We start from the raw sequence: 27,198 nt of genomic DNA, 5'->3' as shown, positions 1-27,198 counted from the left end.
TCGTATCATAAAGATACCTGCCGACTCTAGAGCAAGGTTATAAAACAGAGCAATTAAGTGTAAAGCACACTTAACAAAACTAGCAACACACTTTAGGCTAAATATACTTTTAAAGTTGCCTGCATCTAATGCAGAAACTTGCATGATCCCGTTTCTCTGATAACCACCAGCTGCGCACACAGATAGAGAAGGATTTTTCTCCACTGCTGGCTGGTGATCTGGTGTCCTGACAGCAAGACGTATGTCAGCCACTGCTAAAACAATACCCAATGTTCTCAAACTGTAAACTGTTGAGGTCAATGGAAAGGTTATGCTTTGCTTAACCTCAACTGTAAAATGTTGAGGGCTATGTTGACTTGGTGAGTTATTCAAAGCATGGCTCCCAGTCCAACAGCAGCAGGTTGCAAATTTCAGGCACAGCTTGCCTGGTGGTGCAACCTATCGCGCAATGCTCCAGTCAGGTCAAGGAACTTTACCTTGAGCCTGTACATCCAGAATATTGGACATGACCTCCTACGAGCTGCTGTCTTCCACTGCAGTCTTTTGAGGTGTTGTTCCCTATGACCTCTAAAGCTACAAAGGCTTCAACAACCTTTCTTTCTCCATCCAAATAAGACCGAGCAACAGTATAATCCTTTACTGGAGAAAAGTTCAAAGTGAAGGATGGCAAAGAGAGTAAGGAAGAAGCAGTTTTGAAGCTCCCAACTCACATTTTCTCCATCACTGAGTAGTTCTATTTCCATCTTTGCAACATCCCCCATCTTCACCCCACCATAGCCCATCTACAGCTGAAACCCTCAGCCATACTTTTGTTACCTCCAGACTCTAGTATTCCAGTATTCTCCTACTTGGCCTCTCATCTTGCACCCCACATAAACTTGATCTCATCTAAAACTGCTATCTGTATCCTAACTTGCACTGACATACACCCATTGTCCCTGTGCTGACTGACCTAGATTGTCTCCCAAACACCAAAGCCTCGATTTTAAAAGTCTCATTCTAGAGTTTAAATTCCTCCATGACCTCATCTTTCCCTGCCTCCAACTTCCTTTACTCCTATAACTCTTTAAGAATTCAATCTGTCCAACTCTAGCTTCTTGTGCAGTTCAATTTTCCTTTGCCCGAGTACTGGTGACCTTGCCTTCAGCTGTCCAGGCCCCAGGTTTGGGAACTTCCTCTCTAAATCTCTCCATTTCTTTCTCAAAAAGTCACTCTTAAAAGCTACTTCTTTGACCAAGCTTTTTGCCACCTGTAATAATGTTGTCTTCTTGGCTCCGTGTCAATTATTTTGTCTGATTATGTCACTGTGCAGTACCTTATGACTTTCCACTACTTTAAAGGCTCTATATAAATGAAAATTGTTGAGTTATAATTGTGCTGCAGTGCTGATTACATAATCAAGCTGCAACTATCGCTCAAAATGTGGGCTCTGCAGCCAAACCTTGGATTAACTGGAGCCTGTGTGATTTGCAAAGCAGCATTTGACTATCAAGTCAAGGAGACCCAAATTCTCAATAAAATGTAGACAAGGACTTAGGCTAGAGCAGCAGTAAGGCAATGGCAAAGAGTGATATTACAGAAGTAAATCATAAATCACATGAATAGTATCAGTTTGGATTCAGTTAGTAGAACGTGACTCAGAGGTTATCCATTCAAGTCACATTTCAAGATTTGAACTCAATCTCAGCCAGTGTCATACTGCTAGGTATTCCAAGAACAGGAATACCCTGGTCAACTTTTCTTCCTCAATCAACACCATCAATATATGTTTTGGTCATGTCCGAAGCTTAGGGCATTCTGACAGGGTTTTACAGATGTCATATCCTGGTTTAGGGGCTGGTTTAGTACACTGGGCTAAATCGCTGGCTTTTAAAGCAGACCAAGGCAGGCCAGCAGCACGGTTCAATTCGCGTATCAGCCTCCCGAACAGGCGCCGGAATGGGGCGACTAGGGGCTTTTCACAATAACTTCATTGAAGCCTACTCGTTACAATAAGCGATTTTCATTGTGCACTATGTTTATATTTGTACTGTTATTGTTATAAAATTATAAATGCCTTAATAAAATGTTTTCCAAAAAAAAAACCTTGAGCGTGATTTAACAGAAATGAAACAGAGTCCCATGTCGGGCACGTTTAGCCGGGTGCTTCCCGGCACTGGCAGCGCTGAGAATGATCCTGCTATTTTTTAAACAATCTCTGAACCTCTCACTATGGCCTCCGAACCCCTCAACGAGGGGGTCCTCAAGCTCCCTGCACCCCATCTCATAAGGGCAGGGCACCCTGGGCCCGATCCCCGGTAAGGGAAAGATGTCACCTGGGTACCTCAGCACTGACAGCCTGGCACCCTGGCAGTGCCCCATCAGCACCACCTGGGCACCCTAGCAGTGCCAAGGGGCCTCTCGCAAGAGTTAATGGCCTCATCGTGCCCCGAGTCGGGTGCAGCGACGCTGGTAGATCGCAGTCCTTATTTAGCACGTAACAGTAACTAAATTGCTAAAATAATGCATTGTAGCGAAGTATTTTGGGATGTTCTGAGAATACAAAGCAACAAATAATTATTTGTTCTTTATATTCATTTATGCCTGAGGAACCACAGATAGTCAACAATTGGTGATAAAACAGATCAGCAGAGAGCACTAAATTATCATTTTATAATTGAATTGAAAATGCAACTTACCTTCCCAGTATCTCTAGCAGTTCTGCAACTCCATTAAAGTGATCAGTCTCATATATAAACCTAAAGAAACGATTGATGAAAAACATTATTCTGTGCAATAAAAACAGCTTCTAAACAATAAATGAATATATCACAGAAAATTATTTTAATTAGTCGTTTGCAAATAGTTTACATAGACCTTTGTGTAATTTGAAGTTACAAACACTTTCACTCCTCTCACAAAATAACATTGATTTTGATGATCCAATTTACGTATGCAATTCATGCAGTATTTCAACAATAATATATTTTGAAATATAACAAATAAACAGATTACGGTTGTTAAAATACCTAAAGAATAATTAATCAGTGCGCATAATCATGAACTTCTTTGCAACGGATCTTTGAATCTTAGGAGTAAGGAGGTTTATAATACAGAAGAAGGATATTCAGCCTATGTCTGTGATGGCTCACTGTCAGACTCTGTCCAAAAATTATTCCTTTCCCTGCTTCAAATTTCTATCCATTTTTTTCTGAAAAGCAATGATTCTCTGCCTCACTCGTTTCCATTGGCAAATCAATTCGTGGTCCAAAAATGGTAAAAGATAATTTACTGACCGCCTCCTCACTCTCAGCAATATTTTTGAATCGACAATTCCTCATCACTGATCTCAAAGTCAGGAGATACAATTTTTCTCTATTCACGCATCATAAATCAAAAACAATTGATTTTTTAAATTAGCCTTCCCTCTGCTAACAGAAATAAGAGGGATTTTAATTCCAGGGTGGAAAGTTGGCATGAAGCAGAGACCACTGAGCTGGGGGTCTCTGGCAGACCATGCTGAGAAGAGCTTCTGGGCCTAATTGACATCCCGCTGGTGAAGCAATTCAGAAATCTAAGATTGCAAGATCAGGCAGCACGGTAGCACAGTGGTTAGCACAGTTACTTCACAGCTCCAGGGTCCCAGAATTGATTCCAGGCTTGGGTCACTGTCTGTGCGGAGTCAACACGTTCTCCCTGTGTCTGCGTGGGTTTCATCCGGGTACTCCCGTTTCATCCCACAGTCCAAAGATGTGCAGGTTAGATGGATTGGCCATGCTAAATTGCCCCTTAGTGTCCAAAAAAGGTTAGGTGGGGTTACCGGGTTACGGGGATAGGGTGGAGGCATGGGGTCTCTTTCCAAGGACCGCTGCAGACTCGATGGGCCGAATGGCCTCCTTCTGCACTGTAAATTGCATGAAATAGGAGCTGGAAAAGAGGTATAGAGAAATACAACACAGAACAGGCCCTTCGGCCCACGATGTTGCGCCGAACGTTTGTCCTAGGTTAATCATAGAATTTTGGACAATTTTTCATGGCCAATCCACCCAACCTGCACATCTTTGGACTGTGGGAGGAAACCGGAGTACCCGGAGGAAACCCACGCACACACGTGGAGGATGTGCAGACTCCACACAGACAGTGACTCAAGTTGAAATCGAACTTGGGACCCTGGAGCTGTGAAGCAATTGTGCTATCCACAATGCTACCGTGCTGCCCTTAAGAACAAATTAATCTACACTCCATCATTCTACCGTGATCCATGTACCTATCCAATAGCCGCTTGAAGGTCCCTAACGTTTCCGACTCAACTACTTCCACAGGCAGTGCATTCCATGCCCCCACTACTCTCTGGGTAAAGAACCTACCTCTGACATCCCCTCTATATCTTCCACCATTTATCTTACATTTATGTCCCCTTGTAATGGTGTGTTCCACCCGGGGAAAAAGTCTCTGACTGTCTACTCTATCTATTCCCCTAATCATCTTATAAACCTCTATCAAGTCGCCCCTCATCCTTCTCCGTTCTAATGAGAAAAGGCCTAGCACCCTCAACCTTTCCTCGTATGACCTACTCTCCATTCCAGGCAACATCCTGGTAAATTTCCTTTGCATCTTTTCCAAAGCTTCCACGTCCTTCCTAAAATGAGGCGACCAGAACTGCACACAGTACTCCAAATGTGGCCTGACCAAGGTTTTGTACAGCTGTATCATCACCTCACGGCTCTTAAATTCAATCCCTCTGCTAATGAACGGTAGCACACCATAGGCCTTCTTCACAGCTCTATCCACTTGAGTGGCAACTTTCAAAGATCTATGAACAGAGACCCCAAGATCTCTCTGCTCCTCCACATTGCCAAGAACCCTACCGTTAACCCTGTATTCCGCATTCATATTTGTCCTTCCAAAATGGACAACCTCACACTTGTCAGGGTTAAACTCCATCTGCCACTTCTCAGCCCAGCTCTGCATTCTATGTCTCTTTGAAGCCGACAACAGCCCTCCTAACTATCCACAACTCCACCAATCTTCGTATCATCAGCAAATTTACTGACCCACCCTTCAACTCCCTCATCCAAGTCGTTAATGAAAATCACAAATAGCAGAGGACCCAGAACTGATCCCTGCGGTACGCCACTGATAACTGTAGCTGTAGCCTACAACTGTAGCCGTAGCCTGGACCATTCAGTCAATCCAGAATGCTCCACCATTCGATAAGGTCATGGCTGATCTGATTGCAGTCTCAACTCCACTTTCTTGCCTGTCCCCCATAACCCTCAACTCTCTTGCAGATCAAAAGTCAAACTCAGCTCTGAACATGGTGCATGATCCAACCTCCATTGCTGTCTGTGGAAGAAAATTTCACAGACTATCGACCCTCAGAAGAAATTCCTCCTCATCTCGGTCTTAAATGAGATCCTTTTTTAAAAAAAGAATTAGGTCTCCTAGTTCTCCAAGAGGGGAACAAATCAGCATCTACCCTGTCAAGCCTCCTCAGAATCTTACATATTTCAATACATTTGCTTCTCATTCTTCGAAACTCCAGTGAATACAAGTCTAACCTGTTCAACCCAAAGGACAATGCCGTCATCCTAGGAATCAGCCCAGTGAACCATCTCTGAACTGCTTCCAATGTAAGTATATCCCTCCTTAAGTAAGGAAGCCAAAAAAGTGAACATAATACCAATGCCCTATACAGCTATAGCAAACTTCCCTGCTTTATAATCCAAATTGACTAAAAATGCAAAGAACTGGTTGGTAAGATCGAATCAACAATTGGAGATGTTTCATAGTGGAGGGTGAGAGGTACAACTTGGAAACTTACCTTTTAACCTTCCGGTTTTTCCCCAAATAAGTTTCAGTGAATGAGGCGCATATGCTCATGTTGTTCCGATCTGAATCAAAGAATCCTCGGGAAAAACAACAGGGTAAAACCTGCTTTTGGGCTATACAGAGCAGGCATCGTCAAACTCATGGGCACGACCCGCAGGTGGGTTGCGGAGCCATCCGCCGTGGCGTTCCTGATCGCGCAAATCCACATGCAACAGCCGCAGCAGCCGGCTTTTAATAATGACTGCTGCGAGCTACTTTCAAAATGGCCAGGAACACATTTTTTAAAAAATACAGCCGCACTGCGCATGTGCAAAACTATGCGCATTCGTACCTATAATTGGGCACGCATGCACAGTGCAGCCGCATTTTTCTTTATATGGTTGCAGCCTTTTTTCCCCCCCCCCCCAAGTTCGGGGGGCCAAAGGGAGAAAGAGACCATTGGGGCAAAGGGACCCAAAATCACTTCTTCCATTTTTGTCAGCAACAAACAAGGTAAGAGAAAATGGTGGGTCATGCAGGTCAGCCGGCGTGGGCCGCATAGGTCGGCCGGCGGGGGCCGCGAAGGTCGGCCGGCGGGGGCCGCGAAGGTCGGCCGGCGGGGGCCGCGAAGGTCGGCCGGCGGGGGCCGCGAAGGTCGGCCGGCGGGGGCCGCGAAGGTCGGGCGGTTGGTAAAAATGGGTCCCCAGAAAAAAAAGTTTGAAAAACACTGATATAGAGCATCAAATAGAGTTGCTTAATTTTAAACTTTTGTTCTGCTTAGCTTCTGCCGAGGAACTGGAAATACCCCTTTTCAATCCAGCATCATGCCTCAAAACTAGTTTTCGAGGCCTGCTATCATCCTGAGAAATCTCAGCTGCACATGACAACTTTAATGGCACAGTACTGCAACTGATGTTTTGTATGAATGCATCATTATGTCCTTATTCCTGCACTCTATGCACTGATTAATTAAATCCCAAAGTCTAATGGCTTTTTTATGGCTTTATCGATGTACATTTTTGGAAATTAATGTATTTGAATCTCTGACTGTCTCTGTTCTTCCACAACCTTCAATAACTTTTCCATTTGCTTGTTTTCACTCCCAAAATGTACTTGTCCCACAATGATCCACATTAAACTTCATCTGTCCATTCTGTTAGACAGTCTATCTCTTCCTAAAAAATTCACAGTTCTCATTAACGTTTGCTCAATGACTTAGTACTGAATCATCAGCAAATTGCGGTTTTGTTCCACATATCTATTACCATCCCGGACCAGACCCCAACAGTGGCTAGGATGTTGGACAGAAACCCCAATATTTATTTTAATTTTGTAGGGCTTTTGAAGGAAGGGGTTTCAGAGAGACTTGGGTGTGCTAGTGCATGAGTCACAGAAGGTTGGTTTACAAGTGCAACAGGTGATTAAGAAGGCAAATGGAATGTTGTCCTTCATTGCTAGAGGGATGGAGTTTAAGACTAGGGAGGTTATGTTGCAATTGTATAAGGTGTTAGTGCGGCCACACCTGGAGTATTGTGTTCAGTTTTGGTCTCCTTACTTGAGAAAGGACGTACTGGCGCTGGAGGGTGTGCAGAGGAGATTCACTAGGTTAATCCCAGAGCTGAAGGGGTTGGATTATGAGGAGAGGTTGAGTAGACTGGGACTGTACTCGTTGGAATTTAGAAGGATGAGGGGGGATCTTATAGAAACATTTAAAATTATGAAGGGAATAGATAGGATAGATGCGGGCAGGTTGTTTCCACTGGCGGGTGACAGCAGAACTAAGGGGAAGTAGATTTAGAACTGAGTTTAGGAGGAACTTCTTCACCCAAAGGGTTGTGAATCTATGGAATTCCTTGCCCAGTGAAGCAGTTGAGGCTCCTTCATTACGTGTTTTTAAGGTAAAGATAGATAGTTTTTTGAAGAATAAAGGGATTAAGGGTTATGGTGTTCGGGCCGGAAAGTGGAGCTGAGTCCACAAAAGATCAGCCATGATCTCATTGAATGGCGGAGCAGGCTCGAGGGGCCAGATGGCCTACTCCTGCTCCTACTTCTTATGTTCTTATGATACCTTACTCCAAGAGTGATTTCACACAAAATAGGGATATGGTATATTGCAACAAATTTTATTACTAACACAGTATTAAAATATTATTTTTTTTTTTTTAATAAACAATTTTATTGAGGTAGTTTTTGGCTTTATAAACAGTTACAGACATCATCAGAAAGAAAGCAAAAAAGGCAAAAATGTGCTAACATCCATGTACTTTCAATACTTCAATCATAACATATTGCACAAGCCCGCTCCTCTCCCACCGGTACTACCCGCCATATTTTCCCTCCTACTATACTCCCCACCCCTGCTGACGCTCACTCTCCCGCAAAGAAGTCAATAAATGGTTGCCACCTCCGGGCGAACCCCTGCACAGATCCCCTCAAGGCGAACTTAATTTTCTCCATACCCAGGAAACTCGACATGTCCACAAGCCACAACTCAGTCTTCAGGGGCTTTGAGTCCCTCCACGCCAATAGTATTCGTCGCCGGGCTATCAGGGAAGCAAAGGCCAAAACATCGGCCTCTTTCTCCCCCTGGACCCCCGGGTCCTCCGAAACCCCAAAAATTGCCACCCCTGGACTCATCACCACCCTTGTTTTTAGCACCCGGGACATGACCCCCGCAAATCCCTCCCAGTACCCCCTCAGCTTAGGGCATGCCCAAAACATGTGCACGTGGTTCGCTGGTCCTCCCGCGCACCTAGTGCATTTGTCCTCTATCCCGAAGAATTTGCTCATCCGAGCCACCGTCATATGGGCCCGGTGAATGACCTTAAATTGAATCAGCCCAAGCCTAGCACATGTCGCGGTCGAATTTACCCTACTCAGGGCCTCTGCCCACAGCCCATCCTCCATTTCCCCGCCTAGCTCCTCCTCCCATTTAAGTTTCAGTTCCTCTGTCTGGGACCCTTCCTCCCTCATGAGCACCTTATATATACCCGAGACTCTACCCTCCCCTTCTTCCCTCCTAGAGACTATTCTGTCGAGGATCCCCATTGGCGGGAGGCGTGGGAAAGATGGGACCTGTCTACGAACAAAGTCCCGCAACTGTAGGTATCTAAAATCATTTCCCCTTACCAACCCAAATTTCTCCTCCAAGCTCCTCAAACTCGCAAAGCTCCCTTCCAGGAACATATCACCCACCCTTCCCGCCCCCGCCCGCCGCCATACTCGGAACCCCCCATCCATACTCCTGGGGGAAAACCGATGGTTGTCACAGATTGGCGCCCAGACAGACGCCCCCATCTCCCGGGGGCAAACCGATGGTTGTCGCACATTGGCGCCCAGACAGATGCCCCCATCTCGTATTAAAATAGTTTTAACGTCACACATTAAAAAAAAGCTTAAAATCCCTTAAACGATGCTAATCTTTACAGTGATGCAGTAACTCTTAACTACTATTTTTACCTCTTCTCAAACAACAGAACCATCTCAGATCTCAATCCACTTGTAAATCAGTTAGTAGATCTAGGTTTACTTGCTTAAGAGTTGTTCTTTGAGACTGTTTTAAGAGTTGGCACAAATCCTTTTTTATTATTCACTTACTGGATGTAGGCGGCGCTGGTTAGGCCAATATTTATTGCCCATCCCTAGTTGCCCTGTCCGAAAACTGCAGGATCTCTTGCTGAGGTCTTATGAAACGGTCTTAATAGTTTGACTTCCATCTTCAGAACTGCACTGCCTGCTTTTCAGCCAAAATGCTAGCTCCTCCCATTAGTTAACAAGGTGAGGGATCTGTATTTGGAGGAAGGGTTTGCCAGTTTGGAGGAGCTAACGGAGAGGGTAGAGCTCCCAAGATGGAGTGAGTTCAGGTATCTACAGGTTAGGGACTTTGCGCTAAAGGTCTGGAAGGAGTTCCCTAGGTTGCCGGGATACACTCTGCTGGAGACATTGTTGCTTTCAGATGTGAAAGGGAAGGGAATAATTGAGGATATTTACAGATGGCTGGGGAAGCAGGGAGGTGAGCGGGTGGTGAAGATCAAGTAAAAATGTGACGGGGAGGTGGGAGGGGAAATCAACTGGGGAGTATGAAGTGAGACACTATGTAGGGTAAACAGGACCTCTGTGCGCAAGGATGAGCCTGATACAGTTTAAGTTTGTACACAGGTTACACATGCTTGGGCGAGAATGAGTGGGTTCTTCTAAGGGGTGGCAGATGAGTGTGAGAGGTGTGGGTGGGGGCCAGCGAATCGCACGCACATGTTCTGGAGGTTGTGAAAAATTGGAGAGACTCTGGGTGGGAGAGTTCCTGGTCCTAGCAAGGATAGTGGGGGAGGACATGGATCCGTACCCTTTGGTGGCGATATTTGGGGTTTCCGAGAAGCCAGAGCTCATGGAAAGGAGTACGGTCGATGTCATGGCCTTCGACTCTGATTGCCCGGCGCGCATTTTACTGGAGTGGCGGTCGACATTGACATGCTGCTATCGCCGGTGGCAATGTGACCTGTACTAATTCCTGCGGTTTGGAAAGTATGAGTTATGGGGCTCAGCAGAGGGGTTTGAGAAAATGTGGGGGATGTTTGTGACCATGTTTGAGTAAAAGTTGTACAAACTGTATAGTTGATTGTTGGGAAGTATGTTTCCCGGGGTATGTAAGTGCTGTAACCCGTTTTGAGACACGTTTGAAATAAAACACATATTTTAAAAAGGCATAACAGTAGAAGGATTGATACACTACTGTAACGAAAACATGGGGCAGGACTATGCCTTTTGGATTTGGATTCGCACATAAGGTAAAGCAGGGGTCCTGATGATGATTTTCCAGAAATAGGCCTATCAACAGCCAGAGGGCAAGTTCACCATTCAATTAGAGACATGCCCACTAAAGATTCGGTGTGGGTTATGGAATAGACCTTCACTTTTAAAAAAAAATAACATGGCATGTGTACAGTTCAACTTGACCTTCGATGTAGTCCAGAAAGTTAAGTGACATTTGAATTTCTGCACAGGCAAACGACTATCTTTTGTCTCTGGAAAGTCATTACAATGTGAATGTCAGTAGGAAAAGGAATTCTGGATATGAAATCACTTGTGAATTTACAGTTCTGATTGGACATTTATAGAAACTCAAATATAATAGTTCCCTAGACTCATTGTCTAAAAACATAAAAGAGAGGTGTGGAAAAACCAGTTTATCACAAGTGGATCTGAACAGCCACCATTCATTACCCCATTGTGCAGCAATAGCCAATTTAAAATCATTTGTATCGACAGTAAAAATATTGAGCATGTTTACATGATCGAAATGAATTTCAGATAACACGTCTCATTACTCCCAACATGACAACATGTCTATTTAAAAATGAAGGTAGAGAGAAAACAGGGAATTACAGACAGGTAAGCCAGGAGTCGGGAGTGGGGAAAATTCTAGAATCCATTATCGAAGATTTTATAGCAGAGCGCTTAGAAAACAGTGGCAGGATCCGCAGAATCAGCATGGATTTATGAAGGGGAAATTATGCTTGACAAATCTACTGGAATTCTTCAAGGATGTAACTAGCAGAGTTGATGAGAAGGAGCCAGTGGATGTGGTTTATTTGGAATTGCAGGAGGCTTTCGGCAAAGTCCAACATAAGAGATTAGCGAGTAAAGTTAAAGCTCACGGGATTAGGGGTAGTGTCTTGAGATGGATAGAAAACTGGTTGGCAGGAAACAGAGTAGGAATTAATGGGTCTTTTTCCAAATGGCAGGCAGTAACTAGTGGGGTACCACAATGATCAGTGCTGGAACCTCAGCTAAGCACAATATGCATGAATGATTTAGATGACGGAATGAAATATAAATGCCTCCAAATTTGCAGATGGCACAAAGCTGAGTGGGAGGATGAGCTGTGAGGAAGATGTAGAGATCCTTCAGTGTGATTTGGACAAGTTGAATGAGTGGGTAAATGAATGACAGATGCAGCATAATTTGGAAAATTGTGAGGTTATCCACTTTGTAAATCATCGTAAATGACTATGATTTAGTGGCCATTACTGAAACATGGTTAAAGGATGGTCACGACTGGGAGTTAAATATCCGAGGGTATCAAACTATTCGGAAGGACAGAGAGGATGGTAAGGGAGGTGGTGTTGCTCTGTTATTTAAGGATGACATCCAGGCAATAGTAAGGGATGACATCGGTGCTATGGAGGATAAGGTTGAATCCATTTGGGTGGAAATCAGGAATAGTAAGGCGAAAAAGTCACTGATAGGAGTAGTCTATCGGCCACCAAATAGTAACGATATGGTGGAGCAGGCAATAAACAAAGAAATAACTGATGCATGTAGAAATGGTACAGCAGGTATCATGGGGGATTTTAATTTACATGTCGATTGGTTTAATCAGGTCGGTCAAGGCAACCTTGAGGAGGAGTTTATAGAATGTATCCGCGATAGTTTCCTAGAACAGTATGTAATGGAACCTACGAGGGAACAAGCGGTCCTAGATCTTGTCCTGTGTAATGAGGCAGGATTGATTCATGATCTCATAGTTAGGGATCCTCTCGGAAGGAGCGATCACAATATGGTGGAATTTAAAATACTGATGGAGGGTGAGAAAGTAAAATCAAATACTAGTGTTTTGTGTTTAAACAAAGGAGATTACAAGGGGATGAGAGAAGAACTAGCTAAGGTAGACTGGGAGCTAAGACTTTATGGTGGAACAGTTGAGGAACAGTGGAGAACCTTCCAAGCGATTTTTCATAGTGCTCAGCAAAGGTTTATACCAACAAAAAGGAAGGACGGAAGAAAGAGGGAAAATCGACCGTGGATATCCAAGGAAATAAGGGAGAGTATCAAATTGAAGAAAAAAGCATATAAAGTGGCAAAGATTGCTGGGAGATTAGAGGACTAGGAAATCTTTAGGGGGCAACAGAAAGCTACTAAAAAAGCTATAAGGAAGAGTAAGATAGAGTATGAGAGTAAACTTGCTCAGAATATAAAAACAGACAGTAAAAGTTTTTACAAATATATAAGACAAAAAAGAGTGGCTAAGGTAAATATTGGTCCTTTAGAGGATGAGAAGGGAGTTTTAATAATGGGAAATGGCTGAGGAACTGAACAGGTTTTTTGGGTCAGTCTTCACAGTGGAAGACACAAATAACATGCCAGCGACTGATAGAAATGAGGCTATGACAGGTGAGGACCTTGAGAGGATTGTTATCACTAAGGAGGGAGTGATGGGCAAGCTAATGGGGCTAAAGGTAGACAAGTCTCCTGGCCCTGATGGAATGCATCCCAGAATGCTAAAAGAGATGGCTAGGGAAATTGCAGATGCACTAGTGATAATTTACCAAAATTCACTAGACTCTGGGGTGGTCCCGGTGGATTGGAAATTATCAAACGTAACGCCACTGTTTAAAAAAGGAGGTAGGCAGAAAGCAGGAAATTATAGGCCAGTGAGCTTAACTTCGGTAGTAGGGAAGATGTTGGAATCTATCATCAAGGAAGAAATTGCGAGGCATCTGGATAGAAATTGTCCCATTGGGCAGACGCAGCATGGGTTCATAAAAGGCAGGTCATGCCTAACTAATTTCGTGGAATTTTTTGAGGACATTACCAGTGCAGTAGATAACGGGGAGCCGATGGATGTGGTATATCTGGATTTCCAGAAAGCCTTTGACAAGGTGCCACACAAAAGGTTGCTGCATAAGATAAAGATGCATGGCATTAAGGGTAAAGTAGTAGCATGGATAGAGGATTGGTTAATTAATAGAAAGCAAAGAGTGGGGATAAATGGGTGTTTCTCTGGTTGGCAATTAGTAGCTAGTGGTGTCCCTCAGGGATCCGTGTTGGGCCCATAATTGTTCACAATTTACATAGATGATTTGGAGTTGGGGACCAAGGGCAATGTGTCCAAGTTTGCAGATGACACTAAGATGAGTGTTAAAGCGAAAAGTGCAGAGGATACTGGAAGTCTGCAGAGGGATTTGGATAGGTTAAGTGAATGGGCTCGGGTCTGGCAGATGGAATACAATGTTGACAAATGTGAGGTTATCCATTTTGGTAGGAATAACAGCAAACGGGATTATTATTTAAACAATAAAATATTAAAGCATGCCGCTGTTCAGAAAGACTTGGGTGTGCTAGTGCATGAGTCACAGAAGGTTGGTTTACAAGTGCAACAGGTGATTAAGAAGGCAAATGGAATGTTGTCCTTCATTGCTAGAGGGATGGAGTTTAAGACTAGGGAGGTTATGTTGCAATTGTATAAGGTGTTAGTGCGGCCACACCTGGAGTATTGTGTTCAGTTTTGGTCTCCTTACTTGAGAAAGGACGTACTGGCGCTGGAGGGTGTGCAGAGGAGATTCACTAGGTTAATCCCAGAGCTGAAGGGGTTGGATTATGAGGAGAGGTTGAGTAGACTGGGACTGTACTCGTTGGAATTTAGAAGGATGAGGGGGGATCTTATAGAAACATTTAAAATCATGAAGGGAATAGATAGGATAGATGCAGGCAGGTTGTTTCCACTGGCGGGTGACAGCAGAACTAGGGGACATAGCCTCAAAATAAGGGGAAGTAGATTTAGGACTGAGTTTAGGAGGAACTTCTTCACCCAAAGGGTTGTGAATCTATGGAACTCCTTGCCCAGTGAAGCAGTTGAGGCTCCTTCATTACATGTTTTTAAGGTAAAGATAGATAGTTTTTTGAAGAATAAAGGGTAAGGGTTATGGTGTTCGGGCCGGAAAGTGGAGCTGAGTCCACAAAAGATCAGCCATGATCTAATTGAATGGCGGAGCAGGCTCGAGGGGCCAGATGGCCTACTCCTGCTCCTAGTTCTTATGTTAGCAAAAACAGGAAGGCCGAGTATTATCTGAATGGCCATAAATTAGGAGAATAAACTGCACTGAGACCAGAGTGTCTTTGCACACCAGTCGCTGAAGGTAAGCATGTAGGTGCAGCAGGCGGTAAAGAAGGCAAATGGTATGATGGCCTTCATAGCAAGAGGATTACAGTACCGGAACAGGGATGCCTTACTGCAATTATACAGGCCTTGGTGAGGCCATGCCTGGAATAGTGTGCACAGTTTTGGTCTCCTTATCGGAGGAAGGATGGTTCTTGCTCTAGAGGGAGTGCAGCGAAAGCTTACCAGACAGATTCCTGGGATGGCAGGACTGAAGTATGAGGAGAGACGGAGTCAATTTGGAATGTATTTGCTGAATTTTAAACAGGACTAGACAGGATTGATGCAGGAAAGATGTTCCCGATGGTTGGGGTGTCCAGAATCAGGGGTCAGTGTGAGGATATGGGGCAGAACGTTTAGGACAGAGATGAGGAGAACTTTTTTTAACCATAGAATGGTAAGCCTGTGGAATTAGTCACCACATCAACCATGATCATAATGAATGGCTGAGCAGGTACAAAGGGTCGAATGGCCTCCTTCTGCTCCTATTTTCTATGTTTCTATGCCTAACAATCAAGGCAGTGCAAGAGGGGCTAAATTGTTCCCACCTCTTTCCCACTGAAGTTCGGCTACAACTCCTTGGAAAAAATCCTGAGACTTACAACCTCACCTTATTTTCAAAGATAGGAGAAAAAACCCATCCAAAGCTGACAACATTTGCATCTTAAAAGGGGCTGGTGTAAACATTCTTGTTATTCTGTTGGATAATCCAAGTCATGCTTTGTCTCCAGAATTCATCTTTGTGTGTGTGTGTGTGTGTGTGTGTGTGTCATTCTTCAGGGAGTGTTTTTGTTGAATTTATGTTTCACGGTGTTGTGTGAATAATGTTTGCCCTTTCTTTTGATTTAGACTTACCAGAAAGCCTCTCATGTCAATTATTAAAAGTCACAATGGGAGATTTCAATATGGTCCTGGATCCAAGGCTGGACCAGTCGAGTTCTATGCCTGGGAAGGTATCAACTGTGGCAATGGAGCCTTGAGGATTCATGGAGCGCAAGGTAGGGCATGGAGATATCGGAGGCCGAGAAGTAAGGAGTTTCCAATCTACTCCTACGTGCAGAAGGAGTATTCCTGGATAAACTTCTTTGTGATGGATAAAATGCTGCTGGCTGAGGTGGTAGATCTGAGTATTCAGCAATAGTGGTGTCAGATCACGCCCCACACTGGGTAGACTTGCAAGTTAACAAGGGAAAGGCCCAGCCCCCACAATGGAGGTTGGATGTGGGGCTGTTAGCGGTGGAGGTGGCATGTGAGTGGGTGAGGGAGGCCATTCAGGGAGATATAGGGATCAATGACACGAGTGAGGTTCCGGCGGGGTGGTTTGGGAGGCACTGAAGGCGGCTATTAGGGGGGGAATTCATCTCAATTCGGGCCATAAGAAGGCTGAGCGGGCGGAGTTGGACAGATTGGTAGGCAAAATGTTACAGGTGGACAGGAGGTCCGCCGAGCTTCCAGATGACGGGCTTTTGAAAGAGCGTCAGAGACTGTAGCTGGAATTATGGCTCCTGTCCACAGGTAAGGCGGAGGGACAGCTGAGGACGGTAAAGGGGGCAGTGTATGAATATGGGGAAAAAGCCAGCTGAGGAAACAGGAGGAGGCAAGAAAGATTGGGAAAGTGAGAGATCCAGGAGGAAAGGTGGTTCTGGATCCAGCGGGGGTAAATGTGTTTTGGAAGTCTTATAGTAAATTGTATAAATTGGAACCCCCCCCCCCCCCCAAGACGGGGAGAAGGGCATGAAGTGATTTCTGGGAGGGGCTGGAGTTCCCGAGGATAGATGGAGTTGGTGGAGGATTTGGGAGCCCCAATTGGGTTATAGACGGGTTGGCGGCAATGCAATCGGGTAAAGCCCGGGACCAGACAGATACCCGGTTCAGTTTTATCAAAAGTTTTCCAGGCTGTTGGGGCCGCTCTTGGTAAAGGCTTTTAATGAGTCAAAGGAGCTGGGAGTGCTCCCCCCAACATTATCGCAGGCATCAATTTCCCTTATTTTGAAGCGGGAGAAAGATCCGGAGAGCTGTGACTCGTATAGGCTAATCTCCCTATTGAATATAGATGCAAAATTGCTGGGAAACATCTTGGCCACGCGCAAAGAGGATTGTGTTCCGGGGGTAATAGGGGAGAACCAGACAGGATTTGTTAAGGGACGACACCAAATGTCCAACATTAGGCAGCTGCGGAGGGGCACGAGGTTGAGGTGGTGATGGCCATGGATGCATAAAAGGCCTTTGATCGGGTGGAGTGGAAGTACTTGTGGGATGTTCTGGGTAGGTTTGGGTTTGGGCAGGGATTTGTGGATTGGGTCCGGTTTCAATATCAGGCACCGGTGGCGAATGCACAAACCGGGTTCGATCAGAATATTTTAGTCTGTGCCGGGGAGCGAAACAGGGGTGTCCACTCTCCTCACTACTGCTTCCCCTGGCCATAGCGCCATTTGGCAATGGCGCTGAGAGCATAGAACATTTGGCGGGGGATAATGAGACAGAGGGGTGCAACATAGGGTGTTGCTTTATGCAGATAATTTGCTCCTTTTTATAACACATTTGTTGGGGGGAATTTCAGGAATTATGGGGATATTGGAGGAATTTGGTCGGTTCTCAGGTTACAAACTGAATTTGGGCAAGAGTGAGGCGTTTGCGATCCAGGCACGGGGGCAGGAGAGGAGACTGAGGGAGATGCCGTTCATAGTGGTGGGAGGGAGTTTTAGATACCTGGGGACTCAAGTGGCAAGGGACTGGGGTCAGCTTCATAAAGTTAATTTTTTTGCAGGTTGATTGAGCAAATGAAAGGGGACTTCCATAGGTGGGGCGTGCTCCCACTATCACTAGCAGGGAGGGTACAGACATGAAAATGACAGTCCTGTTAATGTATCAGTGTCTTCCAATCTTCATCCCCAAGGCATTTTTTAGGAAGGTGAATGCGGCGATCTCAGGTTTTATATGGGCCGGGAAAGCCCCGAGGGTGAAAAAGGTCTTCTTGAACGGGGACACGGGCTTGGCCCTTTCGAACTTTATTAATTACTACTGGGCGGCTAATATATCGATGGTTAGGAAATGGGTAGTGAGGGCGGGGTCGGTGTGGGAATGAATGTAGGCGGCATCTTGCAAGGGTACGAGTCTGAAGGCTTGTTAACGGTACCTCTGCCGTTCTCGCCGGCTCAGTACTCCACAAGTCTAGTGGTAGTGGCAGCCCTGACAATGTGGGGGCAATGGAGGCAGCACATGAGACTGGAGGGGACCTCGGTGTGGTCACCAATCTGTGACAATCACTGGTTCACTCCCAGGGGGCTGGACAGTGGCTTCAGGAGGTGGCAGCCGGCAGGGATTGAGAGATTTGGGATCTCTTCATTGAGGAGGGTTTCCCGAACCTGGAGGAGCTAGAGAAGGGGTTTGAGTTGCCGGGTGGGAACGTGTTCCGGTAACCTCATTTGAAGCCTACTTGTGACAAGCGATTTTCATTTCATTTTCACAAGTTCAAGGTGAGGGGGGAAAGGTTCAGTGCAGTAAAGAAAAGTTGACTGGGTTGGGTCTATATGCATTGGGGTTTAGAAGTAGTTGGTGTGATCTTATTAAAACCTAAGATTGTGAAGGGCTTGACAGAGTAGATGCTGAGAGCATATCCCAATTGTGGTGGGGCAGTTTTAAAAAAGGACTCCTAGATGAGGAGAAATTTCTTCTGAGGATTGTTATTTATTGCAATTCTTCACCTGAGAACAGTGGAGGCTGGGTCATTCAATATATTCAAAACTGAGTTGCACAGATATTTGATCTTTTGAGAGGGTTATGGGGGTGCAGACAGTTAAGTGGAGTGAAGGCCAGAATCTGATCAGCCATGATCTTATTGAATGGTGGGCAGGCTTCAGAGGCCAAGTGACCGAATCCTGTTCCCATTTTTTTCTGCTGCATTTGTTTTTAAAAATTCAATAATGTATCTATACTGCATGAATTATCTTAGATTTCACTGTAAATTGGGATTTGACGAAACAAAACAATTGGTAGTGCAGAAACAGATTGTTGCCGTATTCTCATTTATTCAAATATTGCATGTAGAATATTGCCAGTGATATCGCAATTAAAGTGATAAAAGGAATACGGTTTACAGTTATTCTGACTGTCTTCTTAATCAAGAAATATTTGAAGGTTGTCTCAAACATTCTCATTTCTTCCCATATGAGCTGCATTTAGTTCCAGTTTGTCTTCCACAATGGTAGCCTGCCAGGTGTGCCTAAAAGATAGAGGCGTCTCCTCCTCCAAACCTTCCCCCTCACCACCCCCTCAGCCACAACACGGCTGCAGTGTTCTTTGGGGCCTCCTATTGGCCCTCCAGAGACCTTCGAGAGCCTGTTCACCATCTCTTATGAATGGGGTGAGATGGTGGTGAGATAACTGTTCGTCTTTTTCCTCACTTCTCTATTGTTCACAACAAGATGTATATTTCGAGTGAGTGTTTTAAACTCTTTTGAGTGTTGTGACTTATTTTAAAGAAAATACTTCATTGAGGCATTTATAATTTTAACCTCTTCACATTTTAAAGAACATGGAGATCAAACACACTCAAAAACCCCACGGTAACATACCCAACTCTCCCCAGCTCCAAACCCTAACTACCCATGTATTAGATCCACTGCCTTTATTCGTCACTTTCGATCCGTCTCCAGGCCACTAGGGGGGCATAGGTCAAAACGTCGCCCTCCCCACCGGCTCCCTGATGTTCCAACACCCCAAATATTGCCACCTCGAGACTCTGAGTCACCCTCCCTTCCAGGACCTCTGACATGACATCTCAAATTCCCTGCCAAAATCCCCGGCCTCGGACTCGCCCAAAGCATATGTACATGGTTCGCAGGACTTCGCCCACACCTGTCCTCCACCTCCTCAAAAAACCTGTTCATCCTGGCCAGTCATATGAGCCCTCTGGAACACCTTGAACTGGATCAGGCTAAACCTGGTACACGAGGATGCATTGACTCCCCTCAGGGCCTTATTCCATAGCCCGACTTCCAACTCTCCTCCCACCTCTTCCTCCCACTTCCTCCTCACCTCCCCAAGTGGGACTCCATTCCCACTCCATCAGTTCCTTGTATATTTTTGAGACCCTCCTCTCCCTAACCCCTGTTTTTGACATCACCTTGTCCTATAGTCCCCTTAGTGGGAGATAAGGAAAGCTCGGTACTACCGCTGAACAAAATCCCGTACCTGCGGGTACCGGAATTTAGGTAAAGAAAATTGTTTTTTGAACTTACCTTTTTGGTGACAAGTCTCTAGCAGTCTGTTTAGGGAGTTCTGATTTTGCTGCTTTCAACCGATCACAACAGGATGGCCCATGCTTCAGTCATGATCAAATTTCATTTAAGCTCCCTGAAAAAGGCATTCGGACTTCTAACTGGTTTCAGCAACTACCTGACTCCAGAATGCCCTCATATATTTGGTGTAAAACACAGTCTTGCACTGAGCACTTGCCCATGCGTTCACATATCATTGCCCTTCATAACAATTTATACAACATTGCTGCACTGCAGTTTTCATTAAACAGAAATTAAACCATATACTATAGATTACCGTAGAAAAATGTTATTGATCTGTTTCCTGATGAACGCCCGTAGTCCAAGGAACTTTCCATAAATACGATGCAGAACTGTTTTCAAAAAATCCCGTTCACGTGGATCCTCACTATCAAACAACTCCAAAAGCTGGAAATAATTTTTTTTGAGGGAAAAGAGAGACAAGGTCTTCAATTAAGCTGCATTTATAGTTCGAAAATATCATAATAGGTCGTTTAGGTTATCAAAATTTATTTGACCATACTGCAGGTAAATAATTGTTCTGTCAAGCAAGATCTTTTTTCACCATTTATTTTCTCAGATCAGTTATCTACAAATTTATACTGCTCTCCACAGCTGAAAAATATAGAACGTATGAAAATTACTTTTTATGTAAAATCATTTTGGATGCAAGTGGAAATATATTATAAAATATACAGTAAATTAATGGCTTTCTTGAATAATGTAAAATTGCCATTTTATACTGATCTTTCTTCATTCATCAATAACACTAGATTATCTGCTGTTCAGGAGAAGCAAGTTAAGTGAAATGCCAAATAAGATGACTCATTGATGCAGGATAGCACATGTGTTGTTTATTTTGCATTATTACATGAAGGCATGTTTTACTGATTGAATTTAATAAAACTGATCTTAACTATTGCTCTACATGGTCACCTTATTTGTCCAATAAGCTTGACAATTTATCAAACCTCACCTGATGGTAATCTGATCTCTTACCAGATTTAAAATATGCAAGGGACACAGTAACTTGTTCAAAATTACAAGAGAATACTGGTTACAGTCCCAGGTTAAGCTAAAGTAGAGCAGAGTCAAATCCTGAAAAAGTTAGACGCACAGTTTACTTATATGGGATTATTGCCATAACTTTTCAATGATCCTTAGATAGGGTGGATGGGGAGCTGGGGGAGAGAACACTCAGAAATTGGAAATGCTGCAACATTATTTAAAAAGCCCTAATCATAAACCCAGCTCAATTCCTGTACATGATCCCTTCACTCATCACTGCCATCTCATATTGTCAGTGAAGTGTTAGAAAGGAAAAGAATGGGAGATAACCTCTAGATTTATAAATGTTCAATTAAGAAGCTGATATCGTTGCACCATGGCCACCCTTTTCACCAAGTCAGGGTGGTGCTATATATACTTAAATATTTTAGTAACTATCCTCCAGTAAGGAAAGATCACAATCATTTATGTTCTATCAACTGTTAGATTGACAAGTTCCTTAAACATACTTAATCTGCCCATATTGGTTGGGTAACAGTGTACGGGAAAGAAGATGGGGGGAAAAAGTGAAAACTTTACACACTGACAATAACATTCCAGTTTGCATGTTTTAAAGAAAAATCGAAGTGATTTTACTTTTACAAATAACAATTGAGTAAGCCAATCTCAGCCACAGCAGAATGATACCCAAGATGACCCCATTTTCCTGCCACAAACATCATGGTTTTGTATATACTCTCTGCAAAAGTTGACTCTTCGCCACCTCCCAATTTTCAGTCACGGCATGCTCCACTTGAATTGGTAGTCAGACTCAGTTATCACCACACAAATTAACGTTTTAATTACTGATAGCTTAGAAGTGGGTGCAAGGGATCAAGCAGGCGATGCGGGCTGGGTTGCAAAGATGTGCCAGAGTTTAGGACGTGCCTACATAGAGCAGACCTCGTGAGGCAAAAGAGAGAAGATGCCGACCACTCACACCCATTATTCACTTTTATACAATACATTTAAGTCATCTCCCACCCCACCCTCTGTTTTTGGGTGGGATTTTGAGGTTCCGAACATCATCTTTTACATAGCCATCTACAGTACTACAAGTTTCTTTGTTCTTGAACCTCTTTAGAATTGTACCTATATTTATATTGCCGTTCCTTGCTCTTGTATCACTTGACATATTAAGTTTTACCTGCCACGTGCCCATCCATTTAATCATCCTATGTTGTCTTGTAGTTTATCACTATCTTCCCCCAGTGTGAAAAACAACCAGTCAAGACTCCACTTTTTTCTGAAATTCAGCTAACTTTGTAGACATTGTCCCTTTTCCAATGGATTTCTACTTTGCTCGCAAGCCTAGTAAGTGACACTTCATCAAACACCTTTTGGAAGTTCATGTACATCACATCAACCATATTACCATCACCAACCCTCTCTTTTATCTCATCAACAGTCAGTTAAACACAATTTCCCTTTAATAAATCTATGTTGACTTTCTTTAATTGATCCACACTTGTCCAAGTGACAATTAAAGGGACGTTCCTTATTTTACAAATATAAAGAGGGATAAGAGAAAATAAATAGTTGCAGCCAGTCTCTATTGTTCAACACACAGGATGAAGGCGGGAGCTCACACTCGGATTGAACACACCATGACGGTGAGGAGTGAAGCAAGGCTGGAAGATTCACCTAGCTTTGACTAAAGGGAAGAAACCCCAGGGTAACCCACACCATGAAAATCAGTTCAGGGACTAGAAGTTATCCGTCTGAAAATGGAAGCAAGCCATTGCCAACTGAGAACAGCTTTGGTTCCAGGGGAATGAAGTGTCCACTTCTGTACAAAGTGAAATCATGGAGGGAGGTTTTTAGTCATTTTAAAAGTTAAAATGTGATCCTTGCTGTAGTGTAGAATAACTTGCTTCATGAATAATGTTCAGACAATGTTGCTTTTAATTCATCACTGTAAAAGTATTAAAGCTTGAAATCTTGTTTTGTGATCTTTTCAGTCAATCATTGGAAATTCCGATTTCAGTCAATCATTGGAAATTCAGATATGCTTTTCAAAGCTGTATGTCTCAATGGAGATCTTATTAAATTTGAGGTTCTTGCACGATTCTTAATTCACAGACAGAGAAAAATATATTGGGATTACCAAGGTTCCCCCCACCTGATGTGTTGACTTAACTATCTTGGAAGAAGTCGCTAAACGGTTTTCACCACCGACAAATCCATCTGAAGGCTAACTTGATTTTTTTCCAGCCTAAGGAATTCCATGAGGTCGCTCACCCATGCCCCCGGTTTCGGCGGCTCAGAGTTCTTCCATCCCAGCAGGATCCGTCTCTGGGCTACCAGAGAGGCAAAGGCCAAAACTTCAGCCTCTCTGCACTTCCGGGTCTTCCGACTTCATAGAAACATAGAATGTACAATGCAGAAGGAGGCCATTCGGCCCATCGCATCTGCACCCTACCCAAGCCCACACATCCACCCTATCCCCGTAACCGAACTTTACCTTTTTGGACACCAACGGCAATTTATCATGGCCAATCCATCTAACCCGCACATCTTTGAACTGTGGGAGGAAACCGGAACACCCGGCGGAAACCCACGTAGACACGGGGAGAATGCAGAAAATAAGGAAGTATGGGATTGAAAGTGATTTAGCGGTTTGGATCAGTAATTGGCTACCTGAAAGAAGACAGAGGGTGGTGGTTGATGGCAAATGTTCATCCTGGAGTTCAGTTACTAGTGGTGTACCGCAAGGATCTGTTTTGGGGCCACTGCTGTTTGTCATTTTTATAAATGACCTGGAAGAGGGTGTAGAAGGATGGGTTAGTAAATTTGCAGATGACACGAAGGTCGGTGGAGTTGTGGATAGTGCTGAAGGATGTTATAGGATACAGAGGGACATAGATAAGCTGCAGAGCTGGGCTGAGAGGTGGCAGATGGAGTTTAATGCGGAAAAGTGTGAGGTGGTTCACTTTGGAAGGAGTAACAGGAATGCAGAGTACTGGGCTAATGGCAAGATTCTTGGTAGTGTAGATGAACAGAGATCTTGGCATCCAGGTACATAAATCCCTGAAAGTTGCCATCCAGGTTAATAGGGTTGTTAAGAAGGCATATGGTGTGCTAGCCTTTATCAGTAGGGGGATTGAGTTTCGGAGCCACGAGGTCATGCTGCAGCTGTACATAACTCTGGTGCGGCCGCTCTAGGAGTATAGCGTGCAGTTCTGGTCACCACATTATAGGAAGGATGTGGAAGCTTTGGAAAGGGTTCAGAGGAGATTTACTAGGATGTTGCCTGGTATGGAGGGAAGGTCTTATGAGGAAAGGCTCAGGGTCTTGAGGTTGTTTTCGTTAGAGAGGAGAAGGCTGAGAGGTGACTTAATAGAGACATATAAGATAGTCAGAAGGTTAGATAGGGTGGACAGTGAGAGTCTTTTTCCTCGGATGGTGATGACCAACACGAGGGGACATAGCTTTAAATTGAGGGGTGATAGATATAGGACAGATGTCAGAGGCAGTTTCTTTACTCAGAGAGTAGTAGGGGTGTGGAACGCCCTGCCTGCAACAGTAGTAGACTCGCCAACTTTAAGGGCATTTAAGTGGTCACTGGATAGACATATGGATGAAAATGGAATAGTGTAGGTCAGATAGGCTTCAGATGGTTTCACAGGTCGGCGCAACATCGAGGGCCGAAGGGCCCGTACTGCGCTGTAATGTTCTATGTTCTAATGTGCAGACTCCACACAGAGTGATCCAAGCCGAGAATCGAACCTGGCACCCTGGACTGTGAAGTAACTGTGCTAACCACTGTGCTACCATGCTGCCCACTTGGGACCACTTTTCCCCCTCAGCACCTCAGACATCCCATCAGCAAACCTCCGCCAGAGTCCCTCCAGCTACGGACAGGCCTAAAACATGTGGACATAGTTCGCGGACCTCCTTACATACCATCCACACCTATCCTCCACCCACTCAAAAAACCTGCTGATTCTGGTCACCGTCATATGCATCCGGCAGACTACTTTAAATTAAATGAGGTTAAGCCTAGCGCATGAAGATGATGCATTCACCCTTCTCAGAGCCTTCTCCCACAACCCAGCCTCCACTTCCACTTAACGTCTCCTATCGGCACGCCCTCCCAGTCCATTAATTCATTATAAATCTCTGACACCCTGCCCTCACAACCCTCCCCGAACAGGCACCGGAATGTGGCGACTAGGGGCTTTTCACAGTAACTTCATTTGAAGCCTACTTGTGACAATAAGCGATTTTCATTTTCATTTCATTTCACCAACCCCTGTTTTCGACACCACTTTGTCCTGCAACCCAGGGGCCAGCAGGTCAGGATAGGAAGGCATCTGTTTCCTCACATAATTTTGCAGCTGTAAGTATCAGAACCCTTTCCTGCTGGGCAGCTCATATTCCTTTAACGAAAGGGAAAATGCTGGAAAATCTCAGCAAGTCTGGCAGCATCTGTAGGGACAGAAAAGAGCTAATGTTTCGAGTCCGATGACTCTTTGTCAAAGCTAACAGACAGAGAAAGTGGGAAATATTTATACTGTGGAGTGAGAATGAAAGATGAGTCATAGCCACAGAAAGCCAGGGAAACTGGGTGCTAATGGCTACAGATACCAAGGGAAAAGAGTGTTAATCGCAGTCCCCAGAGAGGACAAAAGATGTGAACGGTCAAACTGCAGGGAAACTAACATCAGAGGATGAACTGTAGGTGTGGGGGATGGGGAAGGGGGAAGCAAAGAGGAGAAAGGTGCAGGAAAGGTGGATAAGATTGGGGGGGGGGAATTAAATGTATATTAAGAAAGAAAGAAATGGTAAAAGACAGTTAAAATTAAATGAAAACAAATGGGTCGAGGTGGGGCTGCTCATCTGAAGTTGTTGAATTTGATGTTCAGGCCGGCAGGCTGTAGTGTGCCTAACCGGAAGATGAGGTGTTGTTCCTACAGTTTGCGTTGAGCTTCACTGGAACATTGCAGCAGGCCAAGATCAGACATGTGGGCATGGGAGCAGGGTCTTTTGTTAAAATGGCAAGCAACAGGAAGGTCAGGATCTTGAATGCGCACAGACCGAAGATGCTCCTCTACTCCTCTCATACTCCTCTACCAGCCCCTCGAAGCTCGGGAAGCTGCCCCCCACGAATAGGTCCCCAAACTGCTCAATCCCTGCCCGCTGCCACCCCGGAACCCCGCGTCCAGCACACCACTTAACAACCCCCCCCCCCCTCCCCGAACAAACCTGTGATTCGCACAGATCGGAGCTCAAGCCGAGGCCCCCTCCAGCGTCAGGTGCTGCCACCACTGTCCCCACAACCTCAGGGCCGCCACCACGATCGGGCATGGACTACCTGGCTGGCAAGAACAGCAGAGGCATTGGCAAGAACGGCAGAGACGCTGGCAACAGTGCTCCCAAGCTAGTGCACTTACACAAGGCTGCCTCTATCCACTCCCACACCGCCCCCACTACCTACTTCCTCACTATAGCTATATTTGCTGCCCAGTAATAAATCATTAAGTTTGGCCAGGCCAGCCTGCTCTCCCCGCACCACCCACGTCCCCGCTCCAACAGCACCTTATTTCCCCACCCACACAAACCCCGAGATCAATGTATTGATCTTCCTAAAGATGCCTTGGAGATATAAATTCATAGAACCATAGAATTTACAGTGCAAGAGGCCATTCGGCCCATCGAGTCTGCACCGGCCCTTGGAAAGAGCATCCTGCTTAAGCCCAGGCTTCCATCCAATCCCTGTAACCCAGTAACCCCACCTAACCTTTTTGGACACCAAGGGCAATTTAGCATCACCAATCTATGTAACCTGCACATCTTTGGACATGATTGGAAGGTTCTGGAATACGAAAAGAAACCTCGGGAGTACCGTTAACTTCACGTACTGCACCCACCCCGCTAATGACAGCGGGAGCAAGTCCCACCTCTTAAAATCCCTCTTCATTTGCTCCACCAGCCAGGCCAAATTCAATTTATTTAATTGCTCCCATCCCCGTACCACCTGCATGCCCAGATACCTAAAACCCATCCCCACTACCTTAAATGGCAGCTCGCCCAACGTCCTATCCTGCTTCCTCGCCTGGATTGGAAAGGCCTCACTCTTCCCCATGTTTAACTTGTACCCAGAAAACTGGACGAATTCCACCAAGTGTCCATGATCCCCCCAAT

General features: G+C 44.8%; 1 protein-coding gene across 1 annotated transcript in view; it reads right to left on the bottom strand.

Annotated features, from left to right (window-relative positions):
- ppp2r5a (protein phosphatase 2, regulatory subunit B', alpha isoform) overlaps positions 1-27,198 on the bottom strand; it is a 288,446-nt gene that overhangs the window by 66,360 nt on the left and 194,888 nt on the right. Inside the window, exons 5-6 of the mRNA XM_038811016.1 lie at positions 20,282-20,412; positions 2,679-2,738 (exon numbers count right to left, since the gene is read on the bottom strand). Coding sequence (XP_038666944.1) covers positions 2,679-2,738; positions 20,282-20,412 — 191 coding nt within the window. The remainder of the gene's footprint in view (positions 1-2,678; positions 2,739-20,281; positions 20,413-27,198) is intronic.

This window comes from Scyliorhinus canicula, chromosome 1 (genome assembly GCF_902713615.1).
Source record: "Scyliorhinus canicula chromosome 1, sScyCan1.1, whole genome shotgun sequence".
NCBI lineage: Eukaryota > Metazoa > Chordata > Chondrichthyes > Carcharhiniformes > Scyliorhinidae > Scyliorhinus > Scyliorhinus canicula.
Note: the sequence above shows the minus strand (reverse complement) of the source record. Positions and strands in the feature narration are given on the sequence as shown.